We start from the raw sequence: 22,751 nt of genomic DNA, 5'->3' as shown, positions 1-22,751 counted from the left end.
ACTATCAATCGGGGGTACTACCGCCTAGAAGATATTAGGAACATAATGTGTTGTTTAATGGTACATTCTGCTGCCATATGGCACCACAAAAATTGTGACCAAGTCCCAGGTTGCTGATCTGACTTTCTGCCTCATGTAATTACACACAATTGCAGGGTCTCAATTGTTTCTCTTACTTTGACAACACAACATACATAATATATATATAATTTCTCACTCTTGAATTTTTATGGCTATTATTATTATTATCATCATCATTTATAGTTTTTATTAGTATGATTATTTTTATTATAATTGTTATTTATTTGTTTTATTATTATTATTATTATATATTTTCGCCCCCAGGCCTTGATGTGGGTCATTAAAAAATGATCTGTGGCCGGGTGGGTTAATGCCAGAAAAAAAATTATCTTGCTATTTGAAATCAAATAAGCTTTAAGTACTCCGATGGATCAAATGAACTTTTGGCTCCCGCCTCCCGGGTGATCACAATATGGTTCCCATAGGCATGACTGCCCGACCCGTTAGGAACAGTGTGGATACTGTAGTACTGTACAACACTCCGGTACTCAAGGAGGCAGCACGATACTGTAGTGGATTTCTCCCCTACAAACGCTGCTTGTCGGTGCGTAGCCGACCCCACGAATTCCCCAGGGTATGCCTTGTGGTCTGAGTCAACCAGCGCCGCCATACATCACGGAGGTCAACTACTAAGCCACGCCTACCCCCCCCCCCTCCGCTATTTAAGACCTGACCTCGTGGTGATCGCTCTTTCTACCTACACCAACCAGCCAGCTACACCTCCTCCTCCGCCTGCCTGGCGGTCCTCGCTCCCGCCGGCGACCATGGCGACCCACAAGCTGTCCTCCTCTGAGCATCCTCACCAACCAGCTCTCTCTACATCACGCTTGTAACCACGCTGCCACTTCCCAGCACCAAGCTGCATTGTACATCCAATACAACATGTATACAGAGAGCACATTGTGAGTTTCCATCCTGAGTGTGAACACAAATATCCCATACCCCACAATACTGCACTTGACAGCCTTCACTTCCCCAAGTTGTAACTTACGGATGGGTGAACTTGGAACCAAACCACCGACGTCGTCACAAAAAATAAAACAAAACAGACTGCTAGTAAACTGATTAGTGGTAGATATGATAAATTATCATTGTGTACAATTAAGTCTAGAGGTTTAAAACTAAAAGAAAAATAGTACCACTGAACAAAAATGTTTTGGTATTTTAATCATAACTAAACGACGATTATAGTTGTTAATAGTATTTTTAAATTTCGCGCCTCAAGAAGTTTACTCAAGTTTAGAAATCCGGAATATCCTGAATTAATTTAATGTTTTGCTAGTATTTGTGGCTACCGAACTAATTATAAACATTGATCCATGCAACCAATGTGGATATTAAAAGTGCATTTGCCATATTTTTATATGTTAAATTGGGTTACTATAGAAATATCTTCACTTGTCAGCATTTCCTAATATGCTTCATGTCAATCAAAAGAGAATTATAGCTTTGTACTTGATATATTATTATTTAGCGTCATTTATTTTAAAGATAACAGAGTATTTAGATATATAATCGTAAAGAAAAATAGATAAAATATTATCCTTATTTTGGTGAGGGTCGCAGACTTTCCATGGCGGACGAGGGAACAATAGAACGGCCGTCAGTAAAGTTCAACATTTATATCACCATGAAGAAGTATTAAAGGACAGACTGAGCCAGAATGAACGTTCCTGTCTCATCGAATCACCCACAAAGTTATGGTAAGTAATAGATACTCCAATTACATAGAATTAAGCTAGATTGTAAGGGGTAACCTCAGTTATGCCTGCTGAAGGGCCGTCATTCTAGCCATTTTCTCCTAACACTCAAATGTCACGCGTGGGAATGAGCATAATGCCATGTTTATACCTCATTATCCCATGACACAAGTGAAGATTAAACTCTAATTACTTTAAATGGATGCTATTAATCATGACAGTGTTCACCCCGTGTTGAAGATGACGTGTAGTGAGTTGGAATACAGTAATAAAGATAGTAGTTAAGATGGCCTCTGGTGGGTGTCCCTGAGATAGAATGCTCGGTATAGGTCCCAGTCAGCTGAGTGTACTGACAGCTGACACAAGGCAGGAATAAAACAACACAAGAGTGAAGAATATAAACCTAAAGGATAGGTAAAGAAGAACAAGACAACAGAATACTTAATAACAAAGAGTGGGAGAAACAAGACAAGTTAACAGGCACGAGTATCAAGGAAAAGATCTAATAGCATTAAATTACACCACAACTATAATAACAGTTTTAGGAGGTCGTAACAACTAATATTGATTGACAATTTTCCTAGGTCTATATAGTAATGTGTAATGCTGAGATATTTGGACTAAATATTGATGGTCATGTCAAGAGTATTGAGTTAAGAGTTGTATTAGCTTACAAAAGAGTACAAGCAGTTTAGGCGGCATCAGTATAACATTTTCTTAGAATTTTCGCTAAAATGTTTTTATTATTATTGATAGAATTAGGAATATGTTGCAGGAACAAGGAAGAAACAACTTTAGGTTTATTTAGGAAACAATATGTAGGTCATGGCCTGCACTTCCTTGGTCCCTTAACAGATTATCAAAACTGTTCTTAATTTTAATTTGTCTGGTCTTAGTAGAAACAGTCCAGAAGTGATAGAAGTAGATACAGTACTCGAAGTTTGCCTGTCCTCACAGACTCTGTGTTACATCCCTGTACAAGTCTAGGACAATATTATGGCCTTGTATCAAGTACCTTTTTTAAAATTGGAAAAATTAAACCTCCACAACCAATTTCGTCGACTTAAAGTATATACAAATATATTCCAAGATTGTTAGGTTAGCTCAGATTTTTACTTCCTTTTAAGATTATTTACATTATTTTTACAAAAGGTAAATTTGGAAATTACAAAGTTTAAGACTTATCGAACTTGAAGAGAAAAGAACCTTGCTTCTGTGATGTTTATAGAAAAAAAAATGGTGTTACAAGTTCTTACAATTACCACTATGTTGCCCCCAGACCATTACATTTATTCTTGTTAAACTAAGACAGTTTAGAGATAGTTATTATTCGCCAAGCACAGAAATCACAGAGACTTGCATACTTCCCATTTTTTAACCCCTTCACTATGGTTATGCTACTTTATGCCAGACGATTTTATTCAGCTCAAAAGGGACCTCGTACACAAGTGGTTAGGTTAGGTTAAGTTATCTCCAAACATTGATAAGTCCGTGATCCTAAGCTAAGTCATAATGAAGACTGGTGTGACGGTACAGTAGTCATGTTAACAGCCAGATGGTAATACTTTTGACACTGGTCTGGGTTAACAAACTTCCTAAAGAAAAGCAGCTATAGAAAAAACTTATTTTTTGCCTCAAGAATAAGACAAATTGGGTGGAGAAATAGCTGCTTTTTAGTTTTTTCCCTAATTTGCCTGTAAATAGACTCCATGCTACCTCTTGTTTCACTTCTGTTTACTGGAGCAGAAAGGTTTCATCGACATTTAAACTTGTTTCATACTCACTAAGAAACAACAGGAATTTAAAATTTTTTTTGTATAGATAAACCATTTTTTTTACATTAAGAAATACAGTATACTGTAGTCTCGATTACGCGGATTTCCTTTATGTGGTTGGTCATTTACGCGGCACCTGGCCAGACTGGCAATTATTAGTTACGCGGTACATTCCCTCATTTAAGCCTCAAGCGGCGCGGACGGGTTGCGCGCTGGTCGCCCTCACGCCACCGCTGTCCATACGCGCCAATTATTAGTTACGCTGTACATGCTTGACCATATGCGGGAAGCGGCGCGGGGAGGGTGCACAGTAGGTTGCTCTTATGTTATCGCTGACGTCATATGACGTATCTGGCTGTGATTGGGCCACGCATCCTTACCACCCACGCATTCCCTCCGCCGCTAGCTGTGATTGGTCTAATGTAACATGACGTGCCCTGCCACCAGAGGGAATAAGTCGCTGACCTTAGGTGCGCCAGTCTCACTCTCCTCAGTCTCCGTGTATACAGTTCTCTCTTGTGCCTGCTAATCTGTTCAACAATGGCATCTGCTGGACCCCCACCACCCCAGAAACACCTTGAATTACCTGGACCAAGCTGCCCCAAGCCCAAGAAGGTGCGACGCGCCTTAAGCTACGAAGTGAAATATAAAATCGTTCAGGAGTTAGAAAAAGGAACGAGGCAGGTCGATCTGGCGTGACAGCATGGCGTTAACGAATCTACGATCCGCACCATCAAGAAGGATGCCGCCAAGATAAAAGAACACATGAGCATCACAAAGTCTGCAGGTGCCTCGTTGGTCAAGTATTGTCAGAATAAGGTGCTGCTCAAGACGGAGAATTTATTGGTGAGCTACTTGATTCGTCAGGCGAGAAGGAACGTGGCAGTCGACATGTGGGCAGTGCAGGACTACGCGAGAGAACTGTACGTATCAGTGGCGAGAAAGATGGGAATTGCCGAGCCCAAACCCTTCGCTGCTTCCGCTGGGTGGCTGCAAGGGTTTAAACGTCGTAACAAGATCACGAACGTTGAAATTGTTGGTGAAGGAGCGAGTGTTGACCGTGCTGCGGCGATGGATTTTCCTCCATTCTTACGAGAAATTATGGAGGAAGAACAGTACACCTACGACCAGGTGTTCAACATGGATGAATCCGGGCTCTTTTGGAAGAAATTACCTTCCAAGACATTCGTAGTCAAGTCTGCCAACAAGTGTAGGGGCCGGAAGTTGCAGAAGGAGCGCATCACCGTCTTTATTCACTACCAATGCCTCCGGCACCTGTAAGCTCAAGTTGTCTGTGATCCACACAGCCCGCAAGCCGCACGTCTAAAAAAACATGGACATGAGCATGTTAAATGTCCACTGGCTAACCTCAAGGAAGGAGTGGATGTTCACTGGTCTGCCCCTCTCCTGATTTGATGACTGTTTCGTTCCTGACGTGAAGAAATTCTGCCCGCAAAATAATGTGCCATTCAACATTTTGTTGCTCCTTGACAACGCACCAGGACACTCGCCCCTACTGCTGGATCGTCACTCCTATGTAAAAGTGGTATTCCTTCCCCCAACACTACGTCGTTAATCCAGCCCATGGATCAGGAGTTGATATGCAACGTCAAGGCTGCTTTCTCCACAAAGAAGTTTAAACTCCTGAACGACTTCGCCAACACCAAGGATGAGTTGCGGAACCTTCTGAGTGGCACCGATAGCGAGAGCGAGGATCCAGAACAAGAGTTGACGGAGCATGAAGTGCGAGTCAAACAGTTTTGGAAGATGTTCAACGTCAAGAAAGCTGTTGATTTCTTGGTGAAGGCATGGGGGCAGCTGTCTGTGGCAACGATTTGTCACGCGTGGCGGCATGTGTTGCAGGGTATCCCAGGTGGGAGGCAGAGTCAAGCGGTGGCTGGAGAGGCTCAGCCTGTTGCTGTGGCATTGGACATTGCAAAAGAGGCTGCACAGAGTGTTAGAGCTGCAGACTTCTCCGAGACCACCGACGACGACATCCTGGAGGTAATCAGGCAACCTGAGGTGACCGCGGACGAGTTGTTGGAAGATGATGACATCAGTGAGGAGGCAGGTGGTACGGCAGAACAAGAAGAACAGAAGTTAACACATGGTGATGTAAAGGAGGTCATCGAGTTGGCCGGGAAACTCAAGCTCATCCTTTCCAAAGACCCAGTGAATCACTGATACGAAGTCTCCAATAACCATCTGTTGCAATTTATTGAGCCGTATATCCAGATGTATCGCGACCACATCAATGCTAGCCGTCAACGTAACAACCGAGTTCTTCGCCCGCAACCCACCACAACCACAGCCAGCCCAAGTCAGTGACAGTGACAATATTAACTTTGAGGGGTTTGTCAGGGAGGCCCAACCTCTGTGGTGGATAGTGATACAAGTGATTCACCTGAGGGCCACTAATCTGCCCTCTGCCTCGGAACCAGCCCCCATCCCAGTGTGCCCAGCCATCTCTTCTACTTACATAAGTGTTAAAAACCTTGATATTTCTCTTATACCTGTACAGTATATTATTATTTCTTATTGATATTTCTCCTTTATATTATGTGTGTGTGTCCATACCATCATAAAATTAAGATGTTATTTTTACTGCAACGTAAGTATTGTGTCGGAAAAAGTGTAGTCTGGGGGTCGACCCTATCTCTATTCCAATTAATCCCGTATGTTCTGTTATTTCGTTTATGCGTTCCTCGTTTTACGCGGACCTCCACGGGTTAAATTGACCGCATAAATCGAGACTATACTTCCCAAAAAGGACAAGGATTTGCAATTTTCATAATGATATTAGTTTGGCAATACAGTACACACAAATGCTTCCCAGCAGCATCTTTTCTGTACTCTACATACAAACACTTCAGCGAATGTTATGTCAAATGACTTATTATAAAGTTGAAGCAACAAAACCTTGTCTAACAACTTAACCTGACCTAGTTTAACACAGCCTTAATCTGACATAGTCTAACACAACCTTAAACTGACCTAGTGCTGTACAGTGGGGTATGCTATAACGAACGGATCCTACTACGAATATTCCTATAACGAACGGTTTTACCTATAAAATTGAGAATGTTATAACGAACGAAACTCCTACAACGAACATTATTTAAATTTTTTTTTTTTTTTTTTTTTCTAATTTATATTTTTTTTATTACAAGTATTAATGATATTCTTTATTTCAGGGGTTTAGATGCATATTTATGCACTTTTTTACAATTTTTACAATTTTATATTATATTTTTCAGTGTTAAGTGGTTGTATTTGGGGGCCTGGAACGGATTACTAATCCTATAACGAACGAATGCTATAACGAACAAGGTTCTAGAACCAATTAGATTCGTTATAGCATACCCCACTGTATAACCATAACCAAACCTAACTGATTTTTAAGTTCAACCACAGTAAAAATGTTTTTCGAAGATACACAATTTTTTTGGGGGGGGGGAAGCCAGTGGGCAGAAGTAATGCCAAAATGCCGGATAAAGCATAAGTGGTGACCTAAATATGGTGATAGTATCAGTGTGTTGACTTCCATCTGTCTGGTTCCTGCAATTTTGGTTTGTATCATCAGTATTCTTTGAAAAAGAAATTTGACAATGAAGCTCAAAATTTATATGATATCAGATGATTTCAAGTCTTACACATTCTTGTTACCATAAAGGTCTTGGCAAATTAGTCTAATAGCTAAGAATTATGTTGAACTTTGAAGTCTTTATTTTATATAGTTTACTGTATTACATTTCAGCAATCATTCAAGGCAGCCAACCCCCTCTCCTAGCTACAGCATCTACCTCTGCCACTCTACAAGCCGGACATCAGCCCATAGGTAGTGGGGGTGATGTTCACATCTGTGGTGCGTGTGGGTCTCAGTTCACAGAGATCAAGGAATTTGTCAACCACAAAAGACAAGGATGTCAGGCAGGTGGTGGTGTGGGAGCAGCAGTCAATGTGTCACAGCCTCAGTTGACATCACAGTCAACAGTTCACCAGACACATCCAGCTCCTGGTTCTGTGGTTAGTTGACACTTATGATTATGTTGTGATCTTTCAGGATTTGAATGAATAAATTGGGTTGTGGTTTTGGTCATCCATAAAACTAGTATAAAAACAAAGCAGTGACTTAGTCATTTCTCATCACTGCAATTACATGTACGGGGTATTGGTAAGGGACCCAGTGAAACTGACCCTCAAAATGTTTAAATAATTCACCATTCAACCCCTTCACTGTTGTAATATGATTTAGGTACCTGTATGAAGGTATATGTACTGTGATATAGATATAATTGTTTTTATTAAAATCTAATTATTTTTATTTATGTGATCTTTGGTATGTATGTATGTCAGAAATATTGACAGTCCAGTTTAATTGTTTTAATCATTGTAAATTTCCTTGTGCTGTTTGCAAGTCCTTGTAAATTTTTCAGCAGATGGGCATGCCTGTGGGGATGCCACATGTTATCCTACAAACAGCGTCTGGACCACCACAGATGTATCGCATTGTCTTAGAGCCCAGTGTGGGTAACAATTCTTCTCAGAGTACCTCTATCCAGGCTGCCACACCCATCTTGGCCCAAGCTCTGTCTGGGGGTCCTGTCCCACACCTTGCACCCAACTCAGGACATAATCCTCACCATACACATAACCATGCGCATCACAGCCCTCATCCTCACCAGGTCAGAAAAACAGTGTTTGTTAAGCTTTATGTTGATGTATTCACTGATCTCATTTCCACCAGTTTAATAGAATATGGGTACAGTAAGTCGTTTCCTAATTTCTTGATGTTGTGTACCATAAAATCTTTGCTTGGTTAATAGTTTTGAAACTTTACCACACAAGCCTCCATGTTAGCTGAACTCTCTCCTTGTGTCTTGTGTTTGGCCTTCCTCCTGTCCCATATACCATCCTTTTTACATTTGTATACTAAGTGAGAGCTAACTGACCACAAAAAAATTTGTGAAATTGTGTTTTTCAGATGAAAATTTTTGTGTTTTAGTATACATAAAACTATTGTCTTTATTATACCCGTATTACAAAGATGTCACTTTATTCTGTTCATTAGGAAGGAGTAAACCAGGTGGTAGGTCCAGCCACAACAACATCTGGGGCATCGAGTGGTTCTCTCCTGCAGCTGGCAAATGTAGGAGGGGAAACTTGGCACACTGGTGGAGCAGCCACACTAACACCTTCAGGATCTGTTGACAGAGAAGGAAATGGAGAGAAAAGGGTAATGGTAGAGGGTAATCCTGCAGGGAGACCTCTTGAAGTTAATCCTGGAAGGGGAAATAATGGAACTCCTACAGGGTCTGTGGACAGAGGAGGACTGGAGGGGGATAGTGGAGGGACGACTACCTCCTCGAGCATGCATACCGAAGAGGAGGATGTGGCCACTTTCTTGGCTACACAGTTGGCAAGTCAGGCAGCACCACCACACTCCACTAGTAAGTCTCAAATGGAGATGGTATACATTAACCCATTTGGGATTAACCATTTGCTTGCTTCCTCAGAAATGCCAGTTCTGCAGGGTTGCTTTTGGGTGACTTGGTGAACCCCCAGGAGGACTGGATGATTGAAGCTTATCCTTACAGCAAATCAATCTTAAAATTTTACTTAAACTTTATAATCACAAACAGAGCGACTCTTCAAGTGCCACGGACTGAGAGGTTTTTTAGTGCCTCCCAAGTGCCACAGGTGTGGACATGAGGTTTGGAAGGGCCTCCAAGTGTCAGTGGTGTGGATCTGTGAAGTTCAGAATTGGCCTGAATGCCTCAGGTGCAAATGTGTGTAGTTTTAAAGAGCATCTCAGCACCACAGGTGTAAACGTTCGAGGTTCAGAATCTGGAGAGGATATTAAATGAAACAATATTAACCCTGCAGAAATGTGGATGCTGTGAATCTAACAAATTAGGAAGTAAAGAGACAAATTTAGAGAAATATATAAGTAGACAGGGATGACTACAAGTATGTGTAAAAAAAATTAGTAGAGTTCTGTGGTGTTTTAAATTTTTCATACAGTAGATGGATGAAGTCTTGTTTCAATCAGTTACTGCAAAATCAGATATTTTTTTTATGATTATAACTGTTGATGGTATTACAGCTGTTGTAAGTGAACAACTGATGTCAAGTGTTGTAACTAATGAAGGTCAGCTGCACTACACTTCTGCCCCCACCCAACCCAACCACCACCACCACCAACACCAAGTGCAACTTAACATGCAGCACCAGCACCAGGCAAGTTATGTAGTATATGAGGAATGAGTGGAGTGGATAGAATGAGGAATGAGACTACATGTATTAGAGAAAAGGGGTATACGTAGTTGTAATAAGCAGGTGATAAAGCACTGAAATAATTCAGAATAAACTGTATAGACAAACTGATGGAAAGATAAATGGGAGTTGATACATTAGATGAATGTCTATGGAGGAGTCATGGATATACTGTACCAAAAGATTCTGTTGGTTGAGAAGAACAGTACAGTACAGTATTGTGTGATTTATCCTGTTATTATGAAGAAGAGGATAATACTGTTTAGAAAATAAAAATAAAAATTATGTAAAGTTATATATATTGTTGTGTAGATTATAATCTTGACCATAGATCCCATTATAGGTAGATTCATATGGCAGTGGAATTCGGTCATCAGGATCTGGGAGAAGACCAATGAAAGTGTCACCAACAGAAGATACTTTACACTCTTCAGTGCCGGTTGAGAGCAAAGTGGACGTTCTTAGTGCATGTGCAAAAGAGGTGAGCTTGTAATGTATTTCCTGTTTATAGTTTAAGGATCTGGGGTAAAAACCTTGGGTTTTATATAAAAGGTACTAAAATGATGCTTGAAATAGAGAAATTTCATTTGAAAAATTTGAATTGTAGTCCAACACTGATGCATCACTTCTTACAAATTTTAAATGTTGAAATTTGGTGCTTTTATCTCGTGTTGGACCTACTAAATTAGATAAAGGAATACACCTACAAATTTTTACAACAGTACTGTATTTTACAAAAATTATATTTTTGATAAAATTTTGGTATAGGTATAGTACTCATTAACATATGTTCTAGAGTAAGGGTTATCAACTAGATTTTTGCCTTTACCCTAAAACACTTGATGACAATACAGTACTGTACTCATTAATCCCCCCCAAAAAATTTGTCCAATGGTGGCGCATGTAAACAAGAAGTCGAAAAACTGGGAACCATATGTGTACCGTCTTGCCTGACAATTTGTATTAGATTAAAAAAAATTTAATCATGTATTGTATACAACAGCATTGTCCTCACAAAATTTCAAATTACCCCTATTAGAGAACCTGTGTTCAAGAGGGATTATTCTACTCTGAAATATCTGCCATTTCTTGACATATGTACTGTACTTTCATTGTAAATTGTATCTTATAGACTGTAGTCGTTCATGATGGTATCCACAAGGAGAAGGCTTGCCCTATGAAAGACTGCAATTTTACCACCTCTCATAACAAAGATCTTAACCGTCATATACGAAAACATACTGGTAAGTTCGTCTTGTTTTGTCTGATTATGTGTTTAGGATCTTGTCACTAAAATGTTGTTTTCTGCCATTGTTGCTAAGACTATACAGTGTGTTTGAAGGAACCTTTTTGACTGGATAATTCATTAGTACTAACCTAACCTATTGACGATGATGAAATAAAACTAATAACACCACAATCTATAATAACAAAACCCAGCCTAATCTATGAAATCCCAGAGTCAGTTAATTTGAGATAAGGACTCACAGTGGTGTGTCTGGCACACAACAGTGTTTTTGTGGTGAAATGACTTGCTGTGGAAGTGCTTAATCAACTCTTCATAAGACCAACCATTATTGATTTGTTCTTGCTCAATAGGAGAAAAGCCTTACCGGTGTGAGGAGTGTGGAACATGCTTCTCCAGAGGTGACAAGCTCAAGGTCCATGCTCGAATACACTCCAATATGCGGCCATATTGGTGCCAGGAACCAGGTTGTCAGTACCGTGCCATAGACTCAGGCAGTCTTAGGAAGCACATGAGAACACACACGAACGAACGACCTTATAGGTATGTGCCGGGTATTGGTATAGTATAAAGTTTGACACACAGGCAGACTCCCAATTTACTAGGCTTTGATTTACAAGAATTTAAAGTTAATGAAACAAAAAATATCCTGTGCTTTGATTTAAGAGAAAAAAACCCTGAGTTGAAAAATGTTATTGTGATGCTGATTTTCAACTTTAAAAGCTGGTCACAATAACACCTTACATCACCCTCCAGGCACACCATCACTTTACGTGTCGAGTACTTCAATTTATCGTAATTGCAGTACAGTATACATGTAGTACAGTACTGTACTTAATTTGGAATATATAAACTTAGTACAGTATTATTTATCAGTACAGTCAGTAGCTTATAATCATTGTTTACCCTAAACTTTTATGATAATTAAAAACATGTTTAATGTGAATTTATTACGTTTTGTGATTTTTTCGTACAAAACATATCTCCAATTACACAATGTGAATATAATTATACAATGGACATAATGTACAGTACATTGATTTACATGAACTTTTTCAGTAAGGTATCCCTGTCATAAATTTCTTATCTTAGTTTCTAAACTGGTCAATGGAATATATTGAATATACAGTACAGTGGTCCCTCGGTTAATGAGCACAATTTGTTCCAGAAGGTTGCTCGTTAACCAAAAAATTCATTAACCAAAACCATTGTTTCAATGGGTTTTTGGGTAATTGGTTCCAGCTCACCGAAAATTGCCTAAAGTCAACAAAAACGGTAGTAAAGTACACTTACTTTGAGGTGTGTATGTAGAAGGCTCCTGAATGATGATGATGGGAATTAGAATGGGGGTGGAGGAGAAGGGAGAAGAGAAGGCATTGGGGTGGAAGAGAAGTCACCCCATGGTGCCATTTCACCCATAAAATTTTAGTTCACTTGGTGTAATTCAAGATTATTTTCTTTAAATCAACACTGCACTGCATAATATATTGTAACCAGGTGAGAAGGTTGGGTCACCTTACCCTCTGACCTGACTACCGACCGTTGCCGTGCTATTTAAAGATTAGTAGGGTCATTACCTAATACCTGACCATTGTGGACCTGGTCTCACCCTCCTCTGTATATATACACCTTTTGTACTCCTCTTTAGTCTGTACTCACCCCTGAAGATGTGAATTACACGAAAGCGCTTGGGAACTTCGTGTTTTCTTCTTTCCTTGTGGTTATCAGCATATACCTAGATCACGCGCACCTACAGTGATTTACTTGCATATATATATATATATATATATATATATATATATATATATATATATATATATATATATATATATATATATATATATATATATATATATATATATATATATATATATATATATATATATATATATATATATATATAGTAACAAATTTTATGTATCATATTTAATGTAGCATATTTTATGTAACAAATTACTCTTTTATTGTCTTTTTTAATTCTTTATATTTATTTATTCTTACTTCTTTCACTTACTCTTACGCATTCTTTTACTTATTCCTGCTATTCTTTCTCGTCATACTCGTGAGAGGTGGAGAGGGTGAGGGAGGTAATTGTTTATGGTTGCAGTCAGCTGGTGATATAGGCTTACAGTTGATCCTCTCACACACACCAGCCAGGGGAGACTCAGGGAAGCTGGTTAGGGGAACTAAGATACAATACTTCACAGATGGGAAATATAGGATAGTTATTGTATATAGGACTCACCATATTACTGCATAATACCAAGACATTTATAACACATACAGTACCTCTTTCTCAACAAGGAAGGGACGAATTAGGACTCTTATTAACGGTGACTGTATTTATTGAATACTCTCTATTAGGGTTTGAAAATCACACTTCAAAACAATAATCCTTTGCTCCTAGCTAGTTAAACAGGGACCATGTATCTCACAACAAATAGGAACTTAAGGATTTATCAAATAGAATACACCCAAATACCTGCCATGTTGCCACCACAGACGTCCCACACCTCCCTACACAAAATTCCAACTTAGACTCCGCTTTTCAAACTGCGTCATCCCACAAGGAACGCCACAACTTTCATGACGTCACGCCTCATAGGCTTTCTCATTGGTCGAAGACAGGCCTAAGGCCTTCATACTATTGGCTTGAAATTGGCGGGAACTCTCAACTCATGACATTGTTACAATATATATATACTATATATATATCGGAAATTCTTCCAGTAGCAGTGTGTATATGACTCTTGTATGTTTTAAATTTTTTATCTTCAAAATTTTAAAGATTCTGCTTTGTTCCTAATTACTGAACTTTGCATTTTCAGATGCCAGTTATGTCCATATAGTGCTAGAGATGGTTCTCAACTTACAGTTCATCTAAGAACACACACAGGTTGGTAATACAATACTACTACAGTAAGTTGTATTCCCTGGCCCTGTGTTTCCAATGTCCTTCAACTCTAAGAAAACAAGACAGTTTTCCATACAGTATTACTTTTTATCTGTGTCTTATATGCTGTAACTCTGTGTATTCAATTATTACCAAGGACTTGAAGAGTATGTGTAATTATGAAAAATTTTTCTTTTTTGTATAAAGGGGGAAAGGAAAAGAAAGAGGGTCCAATAGACATGATTGCCCATTAGGAACAGTGTGGATACAGTACAGTGCACTGTATACTAAGCCTTTGGTACACAAGGAGGCAGCATGGTTCAACACAGGCCAAGTTCATTTACTAGTGATTATGTCAACTGTTTAGAGTTATATACCCTTGAGGGGCAGGGGTGCACCTGAGTGGACACAACTCCTGCTGCCTGTTCTAACAATCACTGGTTTACTCTTGAAGCCAGGCCAGGCAGACAGAGCAACTGCACAGGGCCCCCAAGATGATAAAAATAAAAGTAAATTAGATAATAAAATAAGATAAATGTAGTAAAACATTAAAATGAAAATACAGTAGATCTATTTTGTTTTTAAATGGATAAAGCTATATCAGATCATATGGGCAGTAGCATAAGAAAGGTATATAAGTATGAAAAGGGCCTCTAAATTAAACCCTTGCCCTGGGTCTCTCTTGTCATAAATTTGGCCCTGCCTGGGACACTACCTAGTAGACCTAGATGTGAATGGGTATCTGACTTCACTATTTGGGAAATGAAGGTTGAGTACAGTTCCAGCCACACTTTCTTCTATGGACTGAGGCCTAGTGCTTGGTGTACAGTGTCTGTGCCACCCCTAATGGGTTGTCTAGCCTATTTGTTTCACATTCACTGCAATATTTGGTGGTGCATGAATAATTTAATACTGTACCACTTAGTGACTGAGGTACAACAGAGGGTTCTGTTTGCACTAACAATTGAAATAATTATCATGATTGAACGAGGAAAAGAATATCTATATCCAAACTTTTGTCTTAAATTAACAAAAATTATTCCTTTTATTACAGGAGACACACCATTTCAGTGTATGATTGAAAATTGTTCTGCAGCTTTCAAAACAAGTTCTGATCTTCGTCGGCATGAAAGACTTCACACTGGTGTAAAGCCTTACAAGTGTACAGCCTGTGACTATGCTTGTGCTATCAAGTGTAAGTTGTGTCTATTCCAGATAAAAGTATTGAATGTCACTTCCTCTCCATCATCTTTTAATTTCACAGTGACACCTTGGATTTGATCAAAAATCATTCACCACTGTCATTGCTAGAATTATATACAGTACTGTACCAATAGCAGTAGTTCAGTAAGTATCCTTGTCCAGCTCCACCTTTAACCAGAAACCACTGACTGTACTGTACTCGCTTCAGTATTACTGTACTTCTAAATCTTATTAGTCTTTCTCCTTATTAGTCTACCACTGCCTGTAATAACTTTCCCTTCATATCATCAACTCTTAGTGGATACAGTACTTTCTGGCTGCATTAGTCAGGCCAATGTCTGCTTCTCCTGAGTGACTTGATTGATAATTTTTTCCATGGGAGGGATTTTTATTGAAATCTCTCCTCATTTTACATACTGCAGTGTATACATCCAGCCTTGCATTAATTCTGTCTTAAGTCATTTTAGTTCCTACCAACGCTTCTCAACAAAATTTTAATTTACTATGTACAGTACTTTTATGTCACTTTATGCTGCACCAACCTCCTTTGCTATTTACCCTGATATCTCTGATGTTTCTGTGCCTCATGATCCACTCAGCACAAAACTGGGAGAGTTAATACAATAGTAAATGTATAGTTTATTCTTGCCTGTGGTGGTATAGAATTATCATGTAGTGTTTTATATCTGGTGTGACAACCAAACCAGAGGATAGAATTATAAACAAGTGTTTTAAATTTTCCAGCACAATTATTTGTCACTTAAAGGTAGACAAAATCTTTAGGAAAGAGTATATCACCTCTTGAAGGAAAATTTATAAAGGAATCGCCATCATATTTTATTGATTGGTTATATGTACTGTGCTGTTTCACCTTTCCCTTGTATTATTTTGGGTGTACAGTACTGTACTTTCTCTCCTTTACCCTCTACAGTACTATACAGTAAAAAATTTTCTTACTAAATAATCCTGTTACCAGTCTTCTCCTTTTCTCCCTTGCCTTGCACTTGTCATGTTTCTGTTTATCTAGGAGGATTATGCAGTGATCCTCAGCAGTCATACAAGTCAATAATTAATAATTCATAAGACTTTGGCAAATTAGTTTTTACCATTACAGTATTTTCAAAACATAGAAAGGTTTTGTATATAGTTAAGCTGTTTTTGTGGGTGTGTGGTGGAGAGATTGGTTAGACTTCTGGAAGCTATCATAGTTGCTCCCACCCACTGTACCATCTGGAAGCAGCATCAATTGTTATGTGTATCTCCTCTCACTGTGAAAGATGTGACTGGCTGCAGTGCACCACACTTGCCCACTGCTCCACATCAACCACCATTGTCATCATCTTTACCAAAAATAAACAATATATATCTGTTGTGAAGTTCATTTTCTTTTTAATCCATAGTTTACATAAACATCACCAAAACATTAAAATCAATCAACATTCCAACATTGAAGTAGGCATTAAGCCACTTACAGTGTGTTGGTGTCATCCAATACAATATGTTGCTTTAACATGGCATTTTTGAGAACCTTGAAAATATTATTGTAAAGCAATTTGTTAACTTGTGTTTTATTATATATTACAGCGAATTTGACAGTGCACATGAGGTTAAATCACTTCAAGGGTGCCAAGTTCAGCTGCACTAAGTGTGAATTCTTGGGCAACAGCCGGAAACAGTTGAAAGACCACGAGAAGTCTCACGCAAGTTAGTACTCTCAATCCAGGGAATTTCCTGTTATTTCTTGAGCCATTAAACTGAGTGAAACTTTCAATAAATTAGTATTGTATTATAATTGTAGCCTTTACATCACCCAACTTGTGTATGTTGGAGAAGGTGTGAGTAGTCCTAAGTTAATGTAATAGTAAAGTAAAATGAAAGTTTAGTCCTGTCATGTTACTTTTTGCCAGTACCAGTTATTTGCAGTAGTTTTTTATTGATAAGTATACTGGATATACATGTAGATATTTAAGGATATCTTGTTACTGCTCTTTCCATTTTGTGACAGATGTGTTGCTACAGTGTGATCTATGTGATCATGTTAGCACCAGCAGCACTGGCCTCAGGCAACACATGTTAATACATTCCCAAGAAAAACCATTTCAGTGTCGGTACTGTTCATTTACCTGTAAGACCACAGGTAAGTGTGTAAAATATATCGGTTCTAATTTTTGTACTGTATGTGTATTTGTACATTACATTAATCTGTACTGTATCATGTCATCCATTTATAGTTAGGCTATCCAAGTAGTAACTCTAATATGATTATACTAATTAAACATGTCCATTTCCTGAATATAATGGTGTAACTGGATCCAATCCTGGTGTGAGAATTTTCCTAATGACATCTTCCATGAGCCCATACTGAATTGTTTCATTTTGTGACATGTTTCCTCCCAGATACTGTATCCCATTACAGTACATTCCACACATCAGCTCTCCTTGATGTTGCTACACAAAGACACACACCCTTTCTTAATTATGTGGATGGTGGACTTGTTCATTCCATACTCATGGGATAAGTTATGTGCCCCAGTTCTAGTCGCCCTAAATATTAATGTGCCCCAGTCTAAGCCTTACCCATCATCATCATCATCATCATGACATATATAATAATGTCGTACGTATAATAGTAATATTACACGAACATAATGTCTTTTCAATCAAACATTCCTATTCCCTTTGTTTACATTGCAGATGCTATGTAATAGATTTAGTTAAAGTAAAGCACAGTACCACAAAACTGTAATTAAACTTTGCAAATTACAAGTAGGCAGTGTAGGACCAAATTGTTTAGTTAGTGACCCTTCGATCGGAGGATCACAACCAGAACATTGTGATAAAGGTGGTAGAGGATGCAGGAAAAAAAGTTAAATGTTTTAGCAAAGGATATCATAATACTTCACACATCATATTATTAAACCAGCCCCCGATAATTCATGCTATATTCTGGCTAAGTGCTGTGCTTCCTTGCCTTCATTTCACTTAATATCAAATGTAAATTTTTTTACTAAGGTATACTTCGTCTATTTCTCCAGGTAATCTTCGTTATCATGTTCGAAACAAACACGGTTGTGATGTATCTGGTCGTAAACGAGGCACGGCTGGCAACAATAACGTGGGAGGCCGAGGACGCAGTAGTGCTGTCGGGGGTAATGGTGGGGGCAGGAGGACAAACAGGCCATCGTGTTACCGCAGCTTTAAGTGTAGTGAATGTGGCAGTGGGTTTGTGCGAGAGGACTCATACAGGTAAAAACCATAAATTGCTTTTAAAATTAATACTGTATCATGTGAATCTGATTGTCTATAAAATTTTGAAAATTCTGTACAGTATATATAGCTTTGCATCTCATTACTACCACTCTTATGTGGGTTGGATACCTGTATGAGGCTAATTTTTTGTGTTTGTTACAAAGAAAATATTTTTCAGATCACATATGAGACAACATGAAAAACACAAGATGGCTCAGGCTATATCAGGGAAAATGGAACCAGATGTGTTTAGTGTTGTTGTGCAGGTAATGTTCCCCGTTGAATAAACTATTGATATTACTTAAATAAGACTCGTAGACTAGGAAAAAAATGGCACGGATATTAAAATTGAAAACAGCAGCTAAAGAGAAGGAACTATTTTACACATTATCAGTCTTTGTTCATCATAGAAATGTGATAATATATATATACTTTTTAGTAATGTTATATTATCAAAGTAATATATGTTCTACAGGATGAAGGTATGATTGGTGTGGATCAGCCAACTGGACCTGACGACCCAACAGCAAGTGGTGGGGGCGTCGCCACCTTCCAGACTGTTCACAGAATACCACACGAGTCTTTACAACCTGGTACTCTTATTTCCCAAAGTGCTGTAAGTATATCTTTCAGTTATAAAAGTACAGTAATGTACAATATAGTTTTATCCAGCTCAAAACAATAAAAATTAATTGTTGTAGCTTTCAGGATTATGGCGACTCATGCACTGAGGGAGGGAAAACTTATTTCCTATGTTGTACCAGAGGTTGTGTTGTTCACCTGTTAGAAATTCTTCATTACAGTATTTTGAATTAAACTTACTTTAATAATGATGTCGTATAATTTTGACATCATCAACATATATATAGTGTAGTAAACACTTCTCAAAAATTATTTGATGCCATGTACTGTACCCTGCTAGTAGTGTCTGTCACCCCAATTCTTCCATCTCCTTTTATTAAATCTAAATGTTAAATATAATTTATATTTTAGGTTGCAGCCGGTGCAGGAACACAAGGCAATGAAAACAGCGTTAATGGTTACAACTCCTACGTTATCACAATAGATGGGATATCTACCGTGTTCTCAAATCCAGTGCGTCTTGCTGGCAATACCGTCACCACAGAAACTGGAGATCCACTACCAGGAACAGTACAAGTCATAACAGGAGACCTCATCACTTCACCTGACTCTAAAGTTGCTGGTCATCAGACGTACGACCTAAATGAAGACAACAAAGCCGCTGCTTCTCAAACAGCATATGAACTAACACAGCAGGACAAAGTCAGTCAGACACAGCACCTGTATGATCTGGCCCCTGGAGATAAGGTTGATCCGAGTCAGCCAGCGTTTAATCACCCTCAGGACCAAGTACATGCAGGATCAAACAGGGAATATTTAGCACACTCAAACTCCCAAAATGTGCAGCAAAATGTTCTTGTTGAGCAACAACAAGGAATTGATGATAATTTGGATAATTCTATTCATGTACATAATTTATCTGCTAAGTCTCCAAAAACAGAATAGATTTTGGATGAGATGTAAATATTTCTTATGAAATGTTTAGCAGTAAAACTAAAGTTAGAGGTGAAAGTGGCTACCGTAGTTACCAATGGATATAATAATAGAAGCCCTAGTTTGTATAAGATTATCAAATGCTTTTGTGAATATTTTCATAAATGAATGTACAATAAATGCATATACTGTATGGTATACAGTATGTATATCAAGACGGTTTACTTTGAAAGTCACTGAAATTTTTTGCAATTATATTCATTGGATTTAACTGTGATATTTTTTACCTGTGACAAGTTAGATACAGTACCTTATTATATATCTGAGATATTATTTCCAAGATGTAAAGTATATAGACATATATATTTTTTTGCATATGTTAATATACTAGAAGAAGTACACATGAGGGTGTGACCTGGACAGCTAAGATTACCTAGTAGTACAGTACATACTGTAGTGGTATTTATGAGTCAAGTCACATGGGCCCGATGTCATATATCACAGGCAGGTTAGGTACTGTATATCTCTCCTACTCTGGATATTTGTGAGACAGTTGGGGGTTTTACTAGTTGGTAGTGATATGATTATACTACTGGTACTGACTCACACCAGATATCAATCACATATTGCCTTTTCAATGAGGATTTGAATCTTGGTACCAATAAACTACCAACCCAGTAAGTACTGTACAGTACAATAATCATCACCATACACTAAACACAGGTTATCTTGATACACATTGCTGTAAGACTTCTGACACCAGTTCTATGTATGAAACACTCATGAGAGAACTATACTTTGGTGAGGCAACTCATAAATACTTGCTTTTGTCTTAAACCAGTGGATAAGAAGTTCTTCAAATCTGTAAAGAATGGTAGTCCAAGTCAGAACAAAACTCTAGTACAGTACAGGTAAATAGAAAAGAGTAAAAATTCTGTGCATAGTAGTGTTTTATGCAACAGTTTGTTGAATTATCAGTCACCTGGATGTATGGAAAGTTACAAGACTAGACTGGATTTTTTGGTATTTATGTTCCAACAAAATTAACACTAAATGAATAAAAATAGAAAATATGTACATTCTGTAGTGAGGCTGTAAATAAACATTTAGGATAAACAAAATGGTCAGATTACAAAATACTGTACAGATTTGTATTTAAATATTTAATACCTTTACATTACTGTATTTCATTTCTAATCTTGTCCTTATTATTAATTTAGGCCCTTAGAGTCTGTGGTATGTTATGTGTAAATGATAATTTATGTTTATGGTTTTTGGGTCCAAACAGAAGTACAGTACAGGTATTGTGTGTACTGTACATGATACTCTGTATTTTGGTTCCATCTTAAAATTCACATGTTCGTGTAATGGTTGGTCCCGAGTATGTGTGGGCCAGAGAGGTTCTACTGTTGTACCTATAATTATTTCTTGAGTCATATTAAAAAGAATTAACTATACATTTCTGTAAATGAGCACACTTAATTTATATACTGTACACTGAAATAAAATTAGAGCAAGTCTAGTTACAATGTATTTACAGTATCTTTCTGGTTAATGAACCAACTGCTAAGATGCTGTACTACAAAGCTTACATAATACAGTAATCACACTGAAATTGACTGAACAATGAACACATGCCCCAAAAAATATGAACACGTACACAAAGGGTATGTTCTGGAATACAGTAATGTATTTACTAAAGCTCAGATTGTATTTGTCTTTTTTAAGTATTGACCATATGCTATAAATTTGTTTTTACCAGACATCTGACACGGTGGAATACTGTACACAAAATCCAAACTTGGATTGGGTTTATGAAACATACTAACACTAGTGTAAAAATCAATTGCAGTACTGTATAGTAATTCAAATCCCTTTTCAAAATTATTCTTAAAAATTGTTTATTTTTTTGGGGGTGTTATTATTTAGACATCTTGATGCACGTGTTCATTCTTTTTTACACACTCGTAGAAGATTGTGGTCTATCTGGCTATTATTATGCTCATGGAATTTGGACACACATATTCTGATGAAGCAACATTAATATGAAATTTTGTTGGGTAGGCTCTGAGAAGCAAATTTGTAGCAGTCACTTTGCAAATCGATTTCTACAATAGCCTTATACATGTACTGTACAAGATTGTGTTAGGTGGTCAGCAATGGGAGTCAGTGTCATACAGATACACTATGCAGCACAATCCTTCATCGAGATACAGTGTGCAAGTTTTATGATAGAGAACAATAGTGATGGAATTCAACATTGGTGCACTGCCATTATGTTTCAGTTAGAGATTATTATGGATGTAAATTAAAAGGAATGGGAACAGTTTAAGAGTTGGTGTACTAAAAAGTGAGGAGGCTGAGGTGTGTAGCTGTGAGGAAATGGAAAACAGGAAGAGGGTAAAGGTGGCATAAGAGGCTGGTACAGTAATACTAATTAAGGAGAAGAGAAGACTATATGCATACTGTACCTGCTTTAAGTACTGAGTGGAGCGATGAAAGCTGAAGGGATTACTGTACATGGTTTAAAAAAAATAAAGGAAGTAGAGAAAATTGCAAAAATGATGAAATAGGTAGAAAGTTTGTCATAGGTTTAACAAAAAAAATGGGCAGTCCTTGAGGGAAATTGAGTATGGGAAGAAAATCAAGAGAAATGAAAATGATAATCAAAATTAATGATAGGATATACAATACAGTACTGCAGTTAAATGGATTAATAAATGGGAGCTATGTAGAAGTAATATCTTGAACAGCTGCTACACGTCTAAGAGGATAATCTAACCTAACCAAAGCAAACCTAACTTTACTCCAAA

General features: G+C 37.9%; 1 protein-coding gene across 2 annotated transcripts; it reads left to right on the top strand.

Moving 5' to 3' along the window:
• Window positions 1–1,644: 1,644 nt before the first annotated feature.
• LOC121861307 lies at window positions 1,645–21,393 on the top strand. Of its 2 annotated transcripts, none has more exons than XM_042358965.1 (16): window positions 1,645–1,784; window positions 7,314–7,582; window positions 7,996–8,241; window positions 8,628–9,006; window positions 9,663–9,796; window positions 10,176–10,313; window positions 10,965–11,076; window positions 11,432–11,621; window positions 13,907–13,974; window positions 15,026–15,166; window positions 16,759–16,878; window positions 17,180–17,311; window positions 18,210–18,420; window positions 18,602–18,689; window positions 18,899–19,039; window positions 19,417–21,393. In XM_042358965.1, the coding sequence occupies exons 1-16, from the start codon at window positions 1,745–1,747 to the stop codon at window positions 19,948–19,950; spliced, it is 2,943 nt and encodes a 980-aa protein (XP_042214899.1). In that variant the 5' UTR covers window positions 1,645–1,744; the 3' UTR covers window positions 19,951–21,393. The 2 variants fall into 2 exon arrangements, with proteins under 2 accessions (XP_042214899.1, XP_042214889.1); XM_042358955.1 differs by having other exon boundaries at window positions 7,993–8,241.
• The last annotated feature ends 1,358 nt before the right edge of the window (window positions 21,394–22,751 follow it).

Source organism: Homarus americanus, unplaced genomic scaffold (assembly GCF_018991925.1).
Source record: "Homarus americanus isolate GMGI-L3 unplaced genomic scaffold, GMGI_Hamer_2.0 scaffold40248, whole genome shotgun sequence".
NCBI lineage: Eukaryota > Metazoa > Arthropoda > Malacostraca > Decapoda > Nephropidae > Homarus > Homarus americanus.
The sequence above is the reverse complement of the archived record's forward strand: the minus strand, read 5'-3'. Positions and strand labels throughout refer to the sequence as shown.